This window comes from Simochromis diagramma, unplaced genomic scaffold (genome assembly GCF_900408965.1).
Source record: "Simochromis diagramma unplaced genomic scaffold, fSimDia1.1 OVJJ01000325.1, whole genome shotgun sequence".
In the NCBI taxonomy this organism is placed as follows: domain Eukaryota; kingdom Metazoa; phylum Chordata; class Actinopteri; order Cichliformes; family Cichlidae; genus Simochromis; species Simochromis diagramma.
This window is the reverse complement of record NW_024387291.1, coordinates 449,567-469,157: the sequence shown is the minus strand read 5'-3', so window position 1 is coordinate 469,157 and position 19,591 is coordinate 449,567. Positions and strand designations below refer to the sequence as shown.

Sequence of the window (19,591 nt, the reverse complement as noted above, 5' to 3'; positions counted from 1 at the left end):
TTAAAATTTCGATAGAGCAGTTGCAGTATAAAGTCCTCGTAAGTGGATATCAGGCCCTTGTAGAGCAAAATTTAGTATTTTGGTCTAAATAACCCAAAATGTGATGTCCACATATGTGGACGCCAGGTCCTAGGAGGTAAAAGACTTGACTAATTTTTCATCCACTTTTGCAGGAATATAAGAGAACTTTCCAGAAGTCTTAAGAAACGTCTATTATTTCCTTATGTACAGGTGAAGAAATAAAGTTTAAAAAAAGAGAGACAAAGGTAAAAGCAGTTTCACTTTTGGCTTCAGACCTGTAGGTTGGCCTGTCCAGCAAAGGCGCCATCTTCAATGTAGCTGATTTCATTCTTGGTTAGATTGAGGTCAGTAAGGTTTGTAAAGCGGTACATGGAGGTAAAGAGCACGGCCTTAAGTTTATTCTCATTCAGCCTCAGGTCATGCACCTAAGAGAGACAAGACAACAGTTCACTTTACTTTTTCTGTTATAAGGGGAAGACCTAAAAAGACAGAAGCATATTGGAACCTACGCTTTTGCTTAATGAGAAATTTCCCCAGTTACACGTCGCATTCCCCAGTAATCACAGCGCATTTGTAAGCTCTTGTACACTGCTTCTGAAACATCTAGATTATGTAGGTGTTTATGCAATCTCAGTTAGGTAAAATATCTTCATATTACGTTGTCTCGTTTTAATCACTTACACTGGCAATTGTGCAGTGTTAAGCCAACTAAACTATATGTTGCTTTCATTATAAGATGTCAGCGACATCATACATTTGAGTACATTACAATACCAACTATAGTTATGGAACAGATATAAAACAGCCTTCACATTCACATAGTTTACAATGACCATTACACTGAGTGTAAGAACATTAGAATCACTGTTTTCTAGTCAACATCATCATGGAGGCACAGGTTCAGCAGAGGTTGCTATAGTGATAGAGCACAACTGGCCTGCAGATAGTCATACTGACCGTGCTGTTGATATGCTGGGGGATGGTCTCATATGGAGGCTGGTTCTGACTGCAGATAGCAAGCCAAACGTAACCTTTTTCCCCCTCTATCAGCCAGCAATCCCCTTTCACTGTGCCAGACAGGTGGAGGAGCAACAGTGCAGGGAGCAGGAGCGAGAGACACAGGGTTGGAGAGAGAGGGGACAGTCTGCTGGCCATGGTTTGGATGTCTGAGTGCCACCTCAGTAGAAGGGTGGGGGGGGTCGGGGAAAGGATGGATAGAGCAGCAGTTCAAGTTCAACGCTGGAACCGATGCAAATCGGGAGGCAAGTTTAGATAGACAGAGCAGTTAATGTAAAGGCTTCCTTCTCAACAATTAGAGCTGAGGTTGCAGCATGGCAGCAAGTCCTGTCCCCATTTTAGGTGTTCCATGTCAAAGGGTTTTGAAGACTGTCAACCCAGCAGCTACTCATGGCCCCGTAAAACCGTATGACTCGATAGCACCAACGAGGACGTGCTCGATCTCAGACGAAAGGTAGAATGCCTGTACAACATAGACAGGAAGAGACAAGAAGGGAGAGGGAAAATTAACAGCGTTTATGACAGAATGATTAAGAGTAGGCAGAAAATTCTAATGCAGTTCATATATCCCCAGATGGTTTGGAATTAACTGAGTGCAGGTCTTATTAAAGCATAGGAATACTTTTTTTTTTAAAGTATGACTCTAATACCCATGTTACCCAATCTTTTCAAGGTAATGCACCACAGTAATAAATCCATTAACTGCCATGATTACTCCATTAAGTCTTAATAAAGCCCAGAGAAATATAGTATTACTTTTCAAATGAAACCAGACTTTTTACGCTCTGTAATTACTCATAATCACAAACAGCGCTACAGTACAAGAAGCTGCAAGTTCTTCCATTTAGACATCATGATGGACTAATAAAAATGTAAATCGCCAAGAATATGAAAGTGACGGTGGTTGTCTAATGTGTTTTTGTCATTGTTTACAAGGCTCACCAGCTCGCAGCTGCAGTTCTATTAGTTTAACTCTAAGGTATATGATGAAACAATAACAATTTAATAGCTGAGGTTTTACAGGGGTAAAAACAGAAAGATGGGCTAAGTGGAAAACAGAGAAGGGATGATGTAATTTGCATGTTTTAACAGGATGCTAGCTGACATTTAGCCAGTTACCTTTCTCTGGGGATTAACCATGGTTTAGGCTCTAATCCAGCGTAAAATATTATGTATCTCATCAAAACAGCAGCAACTCTTTTAATTATTTTTCAAAGTTTTGATTTCCTCCCAGGGGAAAGTTATCTAGCCAAAACATGAATGACAGCTAATTGATAGTGACAACAACTGTGAAATAGACTTGCTCAATTCCAAATACACTTCCCTTTGTCCTTTTTTAAAAAACTTATATTTATTTATGTTTTTAGGTTGTCTCAAGTAGATGAAGGGAATCTGATGTGTCTCAAGGAAGTGAAGCACTGACACGGTGTAAACCAGGACAAACAGAAGACAGATTTGGGTGCTTCTGTTCAAGTGACCCGTTTGTGATAATCTGTTCTTCCCTCCTTTTCTTTCTCATCATCTGTCTCTTTGCACATCTTAGTTAGCCTCACAGGGAAAAGGCTTCCCTTCACATTATTCTGTGAAATTGATATTGGCATTTCAATTCCTCCAGAGGCCTTTAACCTGCGTTTGACCCACACTTGCTGTCATCCTCATGAGTGCATGAAAAACACAAAAGGAAACAAAAAAAAAAAAGAAATGTACAACTTAACCGCTGCGAAACAACAGCTAGTTATCCCCATCAACAGTGTAATTATGAAAGTCATTCATTAATCATCTCTTATGGATTGGACTTTGAAGTGCCTGGTTTCAGTGATTGTACTTGTGTGTATGCGAGCCTTACTTCATTCCATTTCCCGATGAAAAGATGCAACTAAAGTGAATCATTCATCAAACAACGATTTGGACATTGATCATCATGCCATGCTGACACTGACACAGATTCTCATCCTTCTTCTTTCATCCCGTTCCTGAACTGCTTCCCTCTTCGCTCTTTGAAAACATCTCCAAGGCTGGTAATACGATGTAGTGACACAATTCTGATCTTTTTTTTCCTCTTAGGTTTTAATGGAATGGACCGACAAAGCCTCTGGCTCAATTCTGCAGTTTAAGAAGATTTCAGAAGCTAGAAAAACAATTTTTAATAATTAAAAAAAACTGAGTGTGTCATGCTTGTGATTACCGTAAGGCTGTTTTTCCCCCGTTGGGAACTCATATTCACATCATATCTGATACAACATGACTGGTAGCCTGACGTGATATTTACTGTGCTGAAAAATATGAAAGTCTAGTCAGTCAGGACCCACTTGAAAGCTAGTTGTTTACTGCAGAGCCCCGTAACAACAACTTCCACAGTATTTTTAATTTATAATGCTGTAATGATCATGACCACACTAGTCCATTCTGTCTTATCGTCCGGTTTAGTCTCGTGTCTCTCCCTCCATCTCTGCCTATAACCAAATTTGCTGTTATCTGACTTCCTGTCTCTTTTCTGCCCAGCTTTTTCTCCTGTCTGCTTTGTTTTTAAGCCTGCTTATCTCTGCTGCCTTTCAGCTAGAAATACAAATGAATATACTTCATCACCAAAACATAACCTGACACCTTTTGTGCGCTATCACCTCCCCTCCTCACTACTTGCATGATATTCATGCCATCAGTTTTATTTTAACAAGAAAACAAAGGGAGCGACAGCCTTGTTTCCCACCTTCTTTTCTTCTTCAAACAGGGCTCTCATTGTTTTTAATTACTGTCCATGAGAGCTGAGCTTTAATTAGAGTTTTGTATCTGACAAACAGAATTAATGATGTCAGGTCACCAAGAAAATGGAAATCACATAAAGTAAGACCACGTTTTTCAGTGGTAGAAGCTGTGCTGTCTGATGTTTCTGACTCTGTGAATATTAACACCCTGTAACAAAGGCTAGAACTAGGCAGACTCCAAGAGCTAACCAGCTGTTTAAAATTAATGTCATTTATATATATATTTATTTATTTATTTATTTTTTGAGTGATCACATTGCCATAAATCTGTGGACTTTGATGGGATAGAAGACCAGCATGCTAAGCTAGTAACTTGCTACTACATTCTGTCTAGCGCGCCACTAGCTTGTCTTAGCTTTAACTGCTCTAAGATCAGAAAAAACTTGTGTGTTATTATACACATACGAATATCTCACACACACAGACACACACACACACACACACACACACACACACACACACATATATATATATATATATATATATATATATCTTATAAGCTTAACTTTTGGTAGCTGTTCAAAGGATGAAGATTTGATATACCAATGGTCAGAGATACCATTATTACTTTAGTGTTGCTTCAAACACAACGTCATGGGTGGCCCGGGACCAGTGCTGGCCAATCAGCTGAAAGGAAGAAGTATCTGGTCAAAATTTATACTTGCAAGTTGAAACTCACATGCAAGCGAGGGGAAAGAAGAGTTTTACATGTAGGTTTTTTGCTTTATAAAAAGACCTTAACAAAAAAAAATTTTTTTTAGAAACACAAATCATTTTTACATGCACACAAATTCTCATTTATGGATGCACAAACATAACATTTTCAGATATTTTGGTTTGCGAGGTTACAAAACGGATTTACAAGTACAAAATATATTGATGCCCACAAGTTAGGACATAGTCAAGTCCTAACTTACCAACCAGTTCAACAGGTCAAGACTGCACCAAGCATTGTTTGGTGGGCAGACTGTCTCAAGGTTAACCTTCATTTTTTCAAAAGTATCTTGAATCCACTTAATAGACAGACAGCGCCAGTTACCCAAGTTCGACGGTCCTCAAGCCTTTAAAATCAGCAGAGATATTTTTCATTGTATTTAGCAAAAAATAAAAATAAAATAATTAATTAATTCAAAATAACTTAGACCCCAAAGCATTAATCAAGGACTTAAGTTATTTTTTAATTTATTTACTTTTTTGGGGTGTTTTGTCTTCACAGGATAGCAACACTCCAAATATGTAATGTTATAGAATATAATGGATTATTGTACAATGCATGTAAAGAGAATATAAATAATTCAGGACAAACCTGGTACTACAGAGTGCAAAACCAGAATAAAGAGCAGGCAGCATGCACAGTCAAAATACACACACTGAACAAGTAATCTCTATGAGCAGGGAAAACAAAAGGCATAAAAGTTCTATAGCTCTTTGTGATCTCACTGGGATAGAAATATGCTAAATATAATTATGTTAGACTAGCACACAGCTGCCCTATAAATCTGCTATTTAGACACTTTTAGCAAGGAGCAACCAATCAGAGGGAAGTTGGTTTAAGAGGAGGAAGAGAGATAGATTAGCGGGTTTTTGTGACCGTGGATGGACTAGATTTTGGATTAGACTAAAGGTTGGATAAGCACTGCATCACATATTGACATCTTAAATTCTAAGTTGATACAATGTTTTCACAGTTTGGTCTGTGTGTTGGTGATTTTTTCACTGAATTCTTTTTCTGGTCTGCGTGTTTTGCATGACTTTAGGAGAGGACAAAGAAAAACAGGTTCAGAAAATCAATCACCAACTAAGCAGCAACATTTGAGGAGAGAACAGTAATAAGAAAGACATGTACCCTGCACAGCTACCCTGCATATCAGGTCATCCCACCGAGTGAGAAAGAAAGAAAGGCAGATATACAGGAGAGAAGTGCAGGACACATAGAAGGAAACACTGCTGAATGCAAATATTGATGTTTTTCAGTGTTTCACAAATCAAACTAAGCATCGCCATTAATTCAGAAAATCTGTAATCCACAAGTCAAACAGTCCAAAGATCAGCTAGTTAGCTTCTTAGGGTGACAACCATCCTGAAGGTCCAGCACTGATCCAGTAACCCAACAAGTCAGTCCAACAGCAGATCAATGAACAAACCCGCCAGCCAGCTGGTCGAGTAGTCAAGCCTTCCCAGCCAGGTACTAAGAATGGGAAACACCTTAGAGGCAGAGCAGAGAATTAGGCCTATTAACACCATCTGTGAATCCTAACCTGTTTTACATTCAAAAGCTGCAGCTGTGTTCCTCACTTCTTTCTCATCTTTCCTTTCAACATTCTTGAAGCCGCTGCACTGTTATTCATGTTCATCCCCTTTCATGTCTACTTCGTTTTTCTGAACTTCAAAATTGGTTTTCTTCTGTTGCTTTCTAGCTTTTCCTTTGTTCTAATAGCTTTCTCATTTCCTGCAGCATGGTCATGTTCAAAAGTAATTGGACAATTGACTGATAGAAAGCTGCGTGGCCAGGTGAGTCCTGTTGCTTCATTATTTCATGACAAATTAAGCAGATAAAAGACCTGAAGTTGATTTCAAGAGTTCAAATTGCATCAGTAAATTCTCCAATTACCTTTGAGACCCTGAAAATGGGGAATTAAGTCTAAAACTGTCCGTAATTCCTAAACAATAAATGCAATTGTTGCAATCTAATTAAAACTAGAAGTCTGCTCTTTAAACACATATTGGTGGTGTACAGACGCAAAATTACCACAAACACGTTTACCGTAGACACAGTCCCACAGGAAGAGTAGACCAGAGTGGAAGTTTTATCTGCTTAGTGCTTTCAGCCTCTTGTTATGTTCTGTTAAAGCTGGGAGGATTTTGCCAGTTTAAAAGTTATAAAAGCAGAGCTGCACAGGACATCAGTGATGATTTATGTTACTGATCAGTGTGATGTTAGCAACAACAATGCACAGGACTCAGCCTAAAATTCTTTTTCTTGTTTAAAAATGACTTCCCCTCTTCTTCACTCTGTTCCCTCATATTAAAAAACCACATTTTTATAAAGGATCTTGACTTTCATTTATTATTTTTTATGATTCTTGATCTAATTACGTGAGAAAATGCAATAATTCTTATTGCAGTTTTTTGCAAAACCCCAGCTAAGTTCAATTTTCTTGCTTACTGAATCAAGAAGTCACTTAAATAGAACCTGTGTGACAAAGTGAAGTAGGTTAAAAGACCTGATAAAGCAACACATCATTACACAATCTAAAAAAACAGCTCAGAAATAGTTGCCAATTACTTTGTTTCTAAGACTCCGGGACTCCAGCGAACCAAAGTGAGAGCCATTATCCACTAAAGGGGAAAACTTGGAACAGAGATGAACCTTCTCAACAGTGACACTTGCAAACATGGTGGTGGTAGTGTGATGGCCTGCGGCAGCTTTGTTGCTTCAGGATCTGGATGACTTGCTGTAACTGATGGAACTATGAACTTTGCTCTCTACCAGAAAATCATAAAAGAGACTGTCCGGCCATCAGTTCATGCCCTGAAGCTCAAGCAGACTCAGGTCATGCAGCAGGACAATAGTCTGAAACATAACAAGAAGTCCACAGCTGAATGATTAAAAAAGACAAAAACAAAATTCAGATTTTAGAGAGGCCTAGTCAAGGTCCAGACTTGAATCACGTAGAGATCCTTTGTCATGACCTTCAACAGGCTGTTCATGCTTGAAAACATTAAAACTGCTACACTGTGTCTGAATTAAAACAACCGTCTAAACAATAATGGCCCAAAATTCCTTCACCTGTGAAGGACTCGTTGCCAGTAATCACAAATGCTAAGTTGCATTTAAAATGTAGTCCCACTGAATTCATTTTTAAAGTCACTGAACAGACTATTAAACATGAGCAGTTTCCTGTCCAGCTAATTGGCATATCCACTCAAAATGTGACTGATTTACACAAGCTCTACTCAGTGACTCCCTGGATTTCATAGAACAACGTTGATCCATCACCAAACGCCATCAATGAATGTTTCGTTTTGGGTGATTTTATCTTTGCGCTCAGATGGCAGGAGGTCTGAGCTCTTTAGACCATCAGTGCCAGGCTGCAGTTTCTAAAGCTGACTTCACTCTTAATCTGACATATGGATGTTGTTTAGTTGTTGATTAGCATGGCCCTAGTGACAGTCTGTTCCAGACTGATGTACGATGAAACTCAGCCACGCTTAATGGTGCTCTCATTAACTTAACCCATGAGCATGCCTGAGGCTATTCGCCTCAATAAGTTGAGTGATTGCAGGAGTGAGAGAGCTCTCTGCAGGATGGGCCTACATCATTCTAATTTTATAGTGTGTGTGTTCTTTTACCTGTGCCTTTGTGAGGACATAATGAGCTTAAGAACTTAAAGCTGAGGATACACTTTGGAAGGCATACTGTATCTTAGCCAGTCCTAATTGATTTCATTACCATCTTACTTCCAATAACTTTCTGTCACAAAACTTAGAACCGACCACAAGCTATGATTTGTCAGCAGTAGGCTGCCGTGGCTGTTGGCCAAATCACAATAAGACTTGATCACTACAATCATCTAATCTGACATGGTAATTATTAGGGGTGCAACGATATTCGTATCGATATTGAACCGTTCGATACAGTGCTTCGGTCGGTACGCATATATCGAACAATACAACATTGTAATTATTTATCATACGATGCTGTTGTGTGACGAGGAATCGTGTTCGATACTGCTATGCACTGGAGCGCAGATCATGAGCGCTCAACACAGACAGCATAGTCAGAAGGAAGAGCGCAGGGCACCTCCCCCACCCTCATTCAGATCTGGCGTTTGGAATTATTTTGGTTTTCATGTGACGTATGACCCTGAAGGTAAGCGAGTCATGGACTAAAGTAAAACAGTATGTTGGATGTGCCATGCAATGCTCAATTACATTGGTGTGAACTTGTGTGTTAGCGCAGTTAGCTCGTTAAAGTGTTTGCCGTCTAGCCCAGCCCCATGCACGGAGCGATCGGCGGTAGCTCGTTAACGGAGATTTGCCGTGTTGTGGCGTTAAGGTCATTTCAACGAGATTAACCTGAAAGCACTAGTGGGAACACAACGAATATGACTGCACATTTACGCCGACATCATCCTAGTGCAAAGACAAAAACAACAAGCATGCTACTAACTTTAGCCGAGTCATTTAGACAGCTGTTAGCACATGATTCTCCTTATGCTGCTGAGAATATAGCCCAGAAGAAGTGGATAGTATAGCTTTTATTTTGGAAAGAGCCATTTCTCTGTAATAAACTCTCTTTTCCAAAGATGAGTGATTCCTCAATCAGATACAGGGCTTGCAATATCGCTAGCCCGACGTCCCAGAGCTAGCGATTTTTTCAGTCGGGCTACCAAAATCTATCTCTTCCCTGCCCGTCGGGCTATTGTAGGAAAAATATATGTCAATGCTTTTGCATTCTTTCAGAAATGTAGCTGGGTAATTATGTCATTGGCATCGGTGAGCCACTGTCAATATGTGACACATTGAAGTCGCGTTTGAATTTGCGCTTGTTTTTTGCTTTCACTTTGCAATCGTGCGAACTGTGTGTAAAGAGCGACAGCACTGATCTGTGAGTGATGATAATTTGTGCACCAATTCCTCTGACATCGTCTTATTAATCGTTAGCTTACTATGCAAACATGACAAGTGAAATCTCCCGCAGCAAGCTTAATAAACATGTGAGAGGTTGATCGCGCAGAGAATCGCTGAGCTTATGTGAGTGAGCGTGTAAAAGCATTTCAGTTCTGCTGAGCCAAATAAGACAGGTCAGGGTGAAGAAGTGACAGCCAAAGAAAAGCTTACCACAAAACGGAGAAGTTATGACAAATCAGACTATAAGGCAAAAAGAAAGTGCAGCTTTATGGTTTCATGGACAAAAGAATTTCTGTGGCTGCAATATGATGAGCTAAATAACCAGGGCTACACATAAATGGTCCGCAGGTGCGCATTCGCTGTCAAAATAAAAAACACGCACAAGGGTTAGGGTTAAATTTAAAAACTGTACTTTTGAGTTAAAATATATATTTATAATTTTAATAAATGACAAATTAAAAATGCATGAACATTTTTTTTGTATCGAAAAAATATCGAACCGTGACACCAAAGTATCGAACCGAACCGAACCGTGAATTTTGTGTATCGTTGCACCCCTAGTAATTATCTCCAAATTAAAAACTAATAATAATAAAAAATACCAGCGTGACTCTTTTTTTTTTTTTTTTTTTTTTTGCAGCAGCTGTGGATTTATTTGTGGCACTTACACCTGGATTATAGTTAACAATATAACAGCTTTTTTTTCATGGTCCTGGTTTCTGTGGTTCCCAGGCTTTCAGCTTGAATCCATCACACGCTGCAAACCACCAAACCTCTAATTTTGTCAGCTAGCCCAGTTTGGTGATGTGACTAGTGTCAGAATGGTTATAAATTTGGCTGAATGATTTCATTCCTCTTGAATAAATCTTCAGTTGGTAAAATACCAAAACTTTGGACTTAGTAATAAGAAACTTTTCTAAATACTCAGTTTCAAGGTATCCATGGTGAGTTTTGCACCCTTAAAAGATGACTAGCTTTGCACAAATGATAGCACATACAGTTGCTTAAGGCTTTTTCACCCTTGTTAAACATACCACATATTTTCCAGTAATTAGTTTTGTCTCTTGAAAAAGCCTCCCCCATTCCGTTGTTTTTAATCTTTCCTTCTAATTCTAATTCCCAGCTAATCACATATTGACACTTTTTCGAGAACCCCTTTCATACTTGGCATCTCATTTTTGGTTGCACAGGAATACCTCTTCAAGTTAATTTCTTATGGCAGGTGGTGTGGCAGACAATACACGTGCAATCATTTGACCTTCAACTAGAAGACAAATGGTAAACATTTTCCGATTTACTTTGGTTTTTGAGTTTTCCAGTGAGTCAAAACATCTGACCCAGTATCAACGTTCGACAACTTGGGATTGAATACAGGACGACCTTTTGTTTTGTTCTTCTCACTGACGAGTTACTAGGGCGACTTGTCTAAATGCTATTTGTAGAGAAACATGTAGGTGGTTGCACTGAGAGTCTGGTTTCTTCAGCTAATATAAGCTAACAACATTCTTCAGTGCGACAGAGTAGACAAGCGGTCCCCAACCTTTTTTGCGCCACGGACCGGTTTCAGTCTGATGATATTCTCACGGACCGACCTTTAAGGTGTCGCGGATAAATACAACAAAATAAAACCAGTACCGGTACAAAAAAAGGAATATTTATTCATAACACACTGGAAAAAACCCAGGGAAACCGAGTTAACAATAAAAACGATAAAAAATAAAATAAAAATGAAAACCAATAAAAACGCTGAAAACCATAAATTTCACACCCGAGCCTCAGCTGTCCCGGCCCGTACCAAACTCCTCACAGACCGGTAATGGAGGGCACCGCTGGTGTAGACAATAATCAGTAGTTACCAGTAATGCCCATTTTTGTGGGTTTCTGTACTTGGTTGTACAGTACACAACCTTGTGTATGTGAATGTCTGCTATACTTTGTGTCTTAATTATTTAGGAGCACAGGCAGAGGTGACCTTCAGCTCTACTCAGCAGGTATGTTGAAGTAATAGTCCTCTATGGGAGCAGCATTTCCTACACTTGCAGGGGGACAGCGAGGGGAAAAAGGGATAGAAGGAAATAAAGAGCAAGTGTTAGAAAAAAAAAGGATTTTACATGAGAAGAAAGGATAGATGAGGGTTTGAGGAATAAATTATGTCCTCAATTTTAAGTCTTAAAGTCATTTAAGTCACTCCAACAGGTTAAGCCTACTGTGGTTTGGATGCCTTTTGAACGTTACATGAAAAAGAGAGATGAGGATGAGAATGGGGACAGTGTGATATAGTGAAGACAAGCAGAGTAGTTTTTAACATTTACTGGGACAAGTGATGATAATCAACAGATTATTTCCTGGTCAGTCCAAGGAAGCAAGAATGAGTATCTGTAAAAAAAACCCAGGTGATTGTCAGTGACTCCTGGAACTTTTTAAAGTTATGTTTACTGTGTTAAGTTAAGTCACCAAAGTCTCTCAGTGAAAAGTAATGGAAAGGGTTAGAAAAATATAATGATATGGGTTAAAATACACTTTTTTGGTTGCCATGGTGATTTTATGCAAAGGTGAGACATTTTTCATGCTCTTACATCATCACAAGAGGTTGCCGACTTTATGCCAAATGCAAGTATTGTCATTTTTCTGGTGAGGCTGCTTTAAACTGGTACATCAGTCGTACCAGAAGGACAAATGCTTGCACATATGCACACATTCACACACAGAAGCTATCCAGCATGAGAGCATTAGTAATCTTTTTTTTCTTTGTTGGCAGATAGCTCAGTGCCCAGTGCTGTGAGGAGTAGTTTTCTGAGTATATTGAAATGTTGCACAGCTCGGTGTTCAGATATTGTGAAAAATGAAAATTGTTATTTTTGGTCGCTGCCAATTTTGAAGGCACACATTTCCAAATTTGAAAAAAACAAAAACAGATTACATCTGACAACTTTCTGGTAGCGACTGTGGAAAAATTCTTAGTCATTATTTCATTTAAATACATAAATCAGTATAAAATGCTGACCAGAGAACTTTGTCTTATTTGGATACAAAAACGTCCAGGAATAACCTTTCAAAAAGAAAAACAAACAGCCTCAGTCATTTCAGCTGTCACGTATTCGAATGACAAAAACACACAGGCAGCTGTAGAAAATATAACACTGGACAATCAGACAAAAACAATGGAAACAGTGTCGATTATGGTGTCACACAGCACCTGGACGCTGGATCATCTGCCACAAAAGTCCAATTTTTTCCCCCTTTTTGAGGCGATGAAAAATATATGCAAAGGAACCAGAACCAGTGTGTTTCATATAATTTTAATTAGACAAGCTTAATAAATTCCTCAAATTATGACAAACACCTTGATTGCTGAAAACCTCAATGTGGAGACAGTTGTTTTCTGGTAGACTGGTCACACTCCCCAGGATAATAAATGTGGAAAGTTCTCCATTGAACTGCGATTTCTTATTACAACATGGCAACTTCTACATGGGAACACAAATTATACTTCATGTACTGACTTGATTATTTCTATTATCCTGTATTTGTCTTGTTTCAATGAGATAAACATGTCTTTTTAAAGACTGAAGTGGTCAGCACGAACACAACAGCTCAACTGGTGCACATTACAAATAGGTAATGCCCAAATCATATGCAATAAAAGATCAAGTGATAAAAGCTTTGAGATATCTTAACCTACATGAACTTCTTCCCAATGACAGCTGGGATATGCTTCAGCACCCCCAACCCTGAAATAGCCATGCAAAAATGGATGGATGAATAGCTGGTCTAATGATGCAGAACAACAAGGCAAAATATTCCACCATGTCTCCAAGGTCTGCTCCATTGTAACATGACTACCTGTTAGTAAGTAACGTGTTCTGTCAATTGTAGCTGGCACCTGTCAACATGCCAACAAAAACACCAATTTAAACAAAGTGCTTGCCCTGCGAAATCAACATCTATCGAGTGTCATAAATCAAGCTGCCCAGGAATCGAAGTAAAACCCCACAACCACAGATAACAGTCAAAGTCATTGAGTTGTGCACACATATAATCAAAGGTGCATGCAAAGCTAGATATACAGTTCCACTCCTTCATACACGCAAAGCACATGGTGCACAGAAGGCACATGGAGATATAATGGGAGGCACTTAGACACAGAGGGGTGCATGGAGATAACCATCAGTCACTGTAATTGCATTTAAACAGACTGAGGTGCCTCGCTAAATGTACGACACTGGCAAATATAAACACATCATTCTTCACAACTACATTAGTCGGAGATACATTAAAATGGCAGGAAAGGAGACGGTGCTTGGGAAACACAGGAAGGAAGTTGAGGTGTTGTGTGACTTCTAACCTTTTTTTGATCTATTTTTTTATCACTTGGTATACATGGTGCTTTGATGGAAGACCTTTCCTTTGAAGATGGCCAACACCTGTTCTTGAGTTCTTTTTTGTAAGAAGTGGATGATTAAAAACATTTCAGGAAAAGAAAAGTAGTTATATTAAATTTATTCTTCCTTTAGCTGTCATTATTTCAAGTTTGGAATTTTCACTAATAAATCAAAAGCTATTGTAGCAACAATGGCTACTAATAAATGTTTACACAGCTTGCAAAGCTAGTATAAATGCTTTGATGCATCCATCCATTCAGGGCTGCTGGAGACTATCCCAGCTGTATTAGGGCAAGAGGCAGGGTACAGGTCACCAGTCGTTCACATAGAGACAGACAACCATTCACACCTATGGGCAATTTAGAATCATCAATTAACCTGGACCCTGAACAGATGATAGAATTGAACTCTGGACCTTCTTGCAGTGAGGCAACAGTGCTAATCACTGCACAACCACACTGCCCTGCTTCAACCTGTCCTTACCTTTGATTTTGTAGTTGTTTTTGTGACTTTTTTTGGTACTTAGCCTCATTTTCTTGGCATGTTAGAATAAAGCCTTAACCGGTGCCAGCAGGTGAGCCTTTATTTGCAATGTATTGGCTCCTACTAAACGCTAATCAATTTTGTTACACAGTGCAGAAAATATCTTTAATTTGACTGGTTTATGTTTTACAACCTGTTGTACACACAGGGAATGCTCATAAAAGAGCTTTGTAACATGAATGGACTTTTAAAGGCTCTCTGTTTGCCCTTCACTTTCATCTGGTTGTAAAATGCGTTATTTTCTTTTGAGTCTCTGACTGAGCATTTGGCTTTTTTTTCTTCCCTCATTTCATGCTAGTAAACTAGCCAAGAAGAAAAACTAAATATTTTGGCTGAAAATATTCCAAGTGTTGAATATATATTGATCACCTTCCCATTTGATGATAGTGTTGATAGTTGTTGATAGTGTTGCTTTTAACACTTTAGCAGTTCTAAACGCAGCCTGAATTTGAGCACGAAAGGTTAGGTGAGTAAAGAAATAAAGATGCTAAAGGGGAAAGTTAGTTCTTAAGAAAAATAAAAGAATCAGTCCAGCTTTTAAACAGTTGAGCACAGGTAACACCAGGGAGCCCTGTTTTGACCTGCATTACATGACAGTGCTTTGTTGTTGTTGTCGTTAAGGCAGCCCCTTTTTCTTCCCCTAACAAGTCCATTCAAGCTGACCTTGAGCAAGGCACCAGCTGTGCTGGAAGATAGGGTAACACTTTTGAATTACTGTAACCAGATGGAATGTTTTGCTGAAAAAGAGTCAGATTTCAGTGGTATTTACTGGAAAGAGTGAACATAAATCAGCATACACATAATGCAGCAAGCTGCAGTCCATGACTTGATTTCAAATGATTTAGCAGCTTGATGAAATGGTTCATGTATACATGTGCATCCATGTGAGAGAGAGATAAGCAGATAAACAGACAGAGATTAAGAGAGACAAATAGAGAGGAGTCACAACGCCTACCGAAGACTGGAACGAGAAACCCAATGTGACCTAAAAAAAAGAGAGCGATAAAAAATAAAAATCCACCAAGACACACAGAGTGCATCAGATGAAAGCTGTGCTTTGAGCCCTGGTGTTTCTAGGAGTGTGTTTGGTACACTGAGGGCACTGACAGCCCTCGCTGAGATGCAGCCTTCTGTCAGATTCCCGTCTGCGACAGCACAGACAGAATTATGAATGCTGGACTGTCTGTTTCACAGAAATTCTGACTGGCACTCTTGACAATCCAGCAGTTTTGAATGATAATATTTACATGTGGGTCATATCTTCGGTGTCAAACACGGATCAGGTGTTTGGAGGTGACCGTCTACAGGCACCCAAACACTTTCTCAAGTCCCCCCTTTTTGTTTTACTTTTCTATTCATGTAGACAGCTTTAAAACATTTAACGTGCATATTAAAAAGCTGCGTTTTAGCTTTCAGAAAAAACAAAAAGTTTGGTGTGTTGTGAAATGTGAAAATCAGGTCATGGTCTTCACTAAAAGTTTTCCTGCTGATTCACTGCTATTAAATGCTGTGTGTTTGTTTTTCTTTCTTTCTTTTTTTCAATTTTGAAATGTATTTATTTAAGACATATCCAGACGTAGTGGATAGAAGAATTTCCATCAGCAACATCTGAAAGATTACTCAGGCTTTTTCCCTGCCAAAGCTTTAACTACATTTTTAATATCATATTAAAAAAATGCTTCATTTGTACTTAAAACAAGCTGGGCCAGTATTTCGAATCTTATCCTAGAAGAAGAGGGTATGTGTGTATGATGGCCATGTTTTACAGATTGAGTTACTGACCGATAAAATAACGGGTTCAAGTAGAGTTGAATATTTTGTTTTACTGGTTTGGATGTGACGGATACAGGCAGTTCTGTAGCATGTAATCCAGCTTTCTGACTCAAGAATTCACCAGAGTGACATGAGACAGGTCACATTTAGTCTGGTCTTATGACCATTTCATGAAACCGTGATAACCCATTCACCTATTATCTTCTGCTTATCCCAGTCTAAAGACTAAGTGCATGTCTTTGGGAAGATGTTAGAGTACCCAGAGAGAACTCAGCATCCAAACTCCACACAGAAAGGCCTTGTCCAGATTGTAGATTCGAACTGAGGACCAAAAATGCTAACAACTGCACCACCATTCTTTCCATGAACAAGAATGTCATGAACATAGATGGAATAAAAAACTGTGTTAAAGCAGAAGTGAAATTAACTGAGACTGTAGAAAAAGAGAGACAGTCATACGGAGCATCTGCATATTTCAAAAAGCCAAATTTTAAGCTTTTCAAACTGACTTTAAGAACAGTTCATAAGCCAAAAATAATAAAAGCTGCTGGCAAAACACTACTTATAACTGAGCACTGGTGATGAAAGTCATGAAACAACAGATGGGCAGCACAAGATGAAAGAAAAAGAACTGAATGTTATGGGAATATATGGCAAACTTTTTAATGAAGCAGATTGCATCTGTCATATATTACTCCACTGCTTAAACCTTTCATGGATAATTGTTAAAACAAACAAACCAAATACATATTCGCCTGTGCACAGTGACATGGGAAATCTCTAATGAAGTATTTTTAGCATTAGGTAAAAAGCTAAAGTTGCACTCTGTGAACACCTAATGAATATCTGTAGGCTGAACAGTGTCACTGTAACCTGTGCAGTATGAAAAACCTCAACTAACAGATTCACTGTCAAAGCTGTGGACTGATCCGACTCTGCAATCCCGAGATCCTGCTGGCAGAGCTGAACAGGATCTGGGACACCCCTCAAATGCTAAAATGTGCAACAAACTGAACCAAAGTGACTGACAGGAGCTTTTGAGTTTTTATTTAGTGTTGGATTCCGTTTAGGAGTTTTGACATGTGATAATACTTTAGTCATCACTACCAAAAATGTTGACTTGGAATGCAATCGAAATAATCTAACAGAGAAACGTGTTTTACATATTAGTAATCACAAAATTTTAGTTAAATAAAAAGACCTATAGAGATTGAAAATGTGACGTCATTCAGGGGTAAAACCGCAAAGAATTCTGGGAACTCGTAGCAAGCGGTACTAGCGCACGCAGGCTTTCAATTGAAATCAGTTACACAGTGATAAAAAGAAACCCAAAAAATGGCAAGAAGCTGTTGTATTATTAACTGGAATAGCCGGTCGCATGACAGCCACGGGAAGCCGACGGGTAAAGAGATCGGTTGTTATCGGATTACGTCGTGGAAGAGAAATTGTTTGAGCCATGTTTCCGAAGTAACAAAGAGGCGACGGGTGGTCTGGATTGCAGCCATTCAAAGACCAAATATAACGTCCCAGAACACTCCAGCTCACATGTTAGTCTGCTCCAAGCATTTCCACAAAGGTAGAATAGAATAGAATAGAATAGAATTCAACTTTATTGTCATTGCACATGCACAGGTACAGGGCAACGAAATGCAGTTTGCATCCATCCAGAAGTGCTTTAGTGATATAGATATATTACAATATATATTAGCAATAATATAGATATGTGAGTATATTACAGAAATGGGTCTATTATGGTATGTTATAATGTACACGGTATGAAGTATGTTGTGAATATTCTATAACTATAAGTATGTACAGGCTGTAATGAGTACAAGCTATGTACAGGATACAAATATGAAAAACTATACAGAATATGAAATAAATAACTTTACAGAATCTGAGATATACAGCTATACAGAAATGGGAACTATGCAAGTTGTAAACAGTTGTAGGATTAAAGATTATCGAATGTACAGAATGGTTATTTACACAGAGCTATACAGTAGTGCAGTTAAGATAAGTGAGGGTGTAGATAATTCCTACAGAGGCTATATAAAGTGCTAGTGGTTGTGAGTGGTGGTTCAGTCCATGTTATTATTGTGTGTTTGAGGGTACAGTTGTCCATTGTGGGTGTGTGTATGTTCAGTCCATGAGTTTAACGTGGGTCAGATGTCAGGAGGCAGAGTTCAGGAGTCTGACAGCTGTGGGGAAGAAGCTGTTCCGGTACCTGGTGGTCTTAGTCCGGAGGCTCCTGTGGCGCCCCCCAGAGGGCAGGAGGGTGAAGAGTCCATGTGATGGGTGACTGGGGTCTTTGATGATTTTCCCAGCCCTTTTCAGACACCGCTTCCTGTAGATGTCTTTTATGGCAGGAAGTGGTGCTCCGGCGATGCGCTGGGCAGTTTTCACGACCCTCTGCAACGCCTTCCGGTCCGAGGCAGAGCAGTTCCCATACCAGACTGTTATACAGTTGGTCAGGATGCTCTCGATGGTGCAACGATAGAAGTTCACCAGGATGTCTGAGGACAGGTGGTTCTTCCTCAGAGTCCTCAAGAAGAAGAGGCGCTGGTGAGCCTTTTTGACCAGCTTGGAGCAGTTGGTCGTCCAGGTGAGATCCTCGGAGATGTGGACTCCCAGGAACTTGAAGCTGCTCACACGCTCCACAGCCGTCCCCTTAATGTGGATGGGTGGATGTGGGTCAGCATTCCTCCTGTAGTCCACGATGAGCTCCTTGGTCTTCTCGGTGTTAAGCAGCAGGTTGTTTCTGTCGCACCACTCAACCAGACGATCCACCTCCTCCCTGTAGGCGGCCTCATCGTTGTCACTGATGAGGCCAATCACCGTGGTGTCATCTGCAAACTTAATGATGGTGTTGGAACCATCAGCAGGTCTGCAGTCGTGGGTGAAGAGGGAGTAGAGGAAAGGGCTCATCACACAGCCTTGTGGTACACCGGTGTTCATCGTGATTGTAGCTGAGCAGCGGTTATCCAGCCGGACATGTTGGGGGCGGTTGGTCAGGAAGTCCAGTAACCATTTGCAGATGAGGGAACTGATGCCCAGGTCTGTCAGTTTCCTGATGAGTTGTGAGGGGTGGATTGTATTGAATGCTGAACTGAAGTCTATAAACAGCATTCTGGCGTAGGAGTTGTTGTTGTCCAGGTGTGAGAGGACAGAGTGCAGTGCGATGGAGACTGCATCCTCTGTGCTCCTGTTCTGGCAGTATGCGAATTGGTGGGGGTCCAGGGTGGGGGGGAGACAGGATTTGAAGTGTGCTAGGACCAGCTGCTCTAAGCACTTAGTGATGATGGGGGTGAGTGCTACTGGGCGGTAATCACTGAGGCAAGATGGGTTGGAGTTTTTGGGTATCGGGATGATGGAGGTGGATTTGAAGCAGGCCGGTACCACAGCGTGGGCCAAGGACAGATTGAATATGTCTGTGAGCACTCCTGCAAGCTCCCCAGA

The 19,591-nt window shown here is 39.8% G+C and overlaps 1 protein-coding gene across 4 annotated transcripts in view; it reads right to left on the bottom strand.

Moving 5' to 3' along the window:
• Positions 1 to 19,591, bottom strand: part of LOC120716433 (protein phosphatase 1 regulatory subunit 29-like) — a 310,216-nt gene that overhangs the window by 11,826 nt on the left and 278,799 nt on the right. For all 4 annotated transcript variants that reach the window (XM_040003978.1, XM_040003979.1, XM_040003977.1 and 1 more), the window contains 2 exons: positions 979 to 1,501; positions 297 to 446 (listed from right to left, as the gene is read on the bottom strand). In XM_040003978.1, the coding sequence (XP_039859912.1) occupies positions 297 to 446; positions 979 to 1,176 (348 nt within the window). In that variant the 5' untranslated portion in view covers positions 1,177 to 1,501. The remainder of the gene's footprint in view (positions 1 to 296; positions 447 to 978; positions 1,502 to 19,591) is intronic.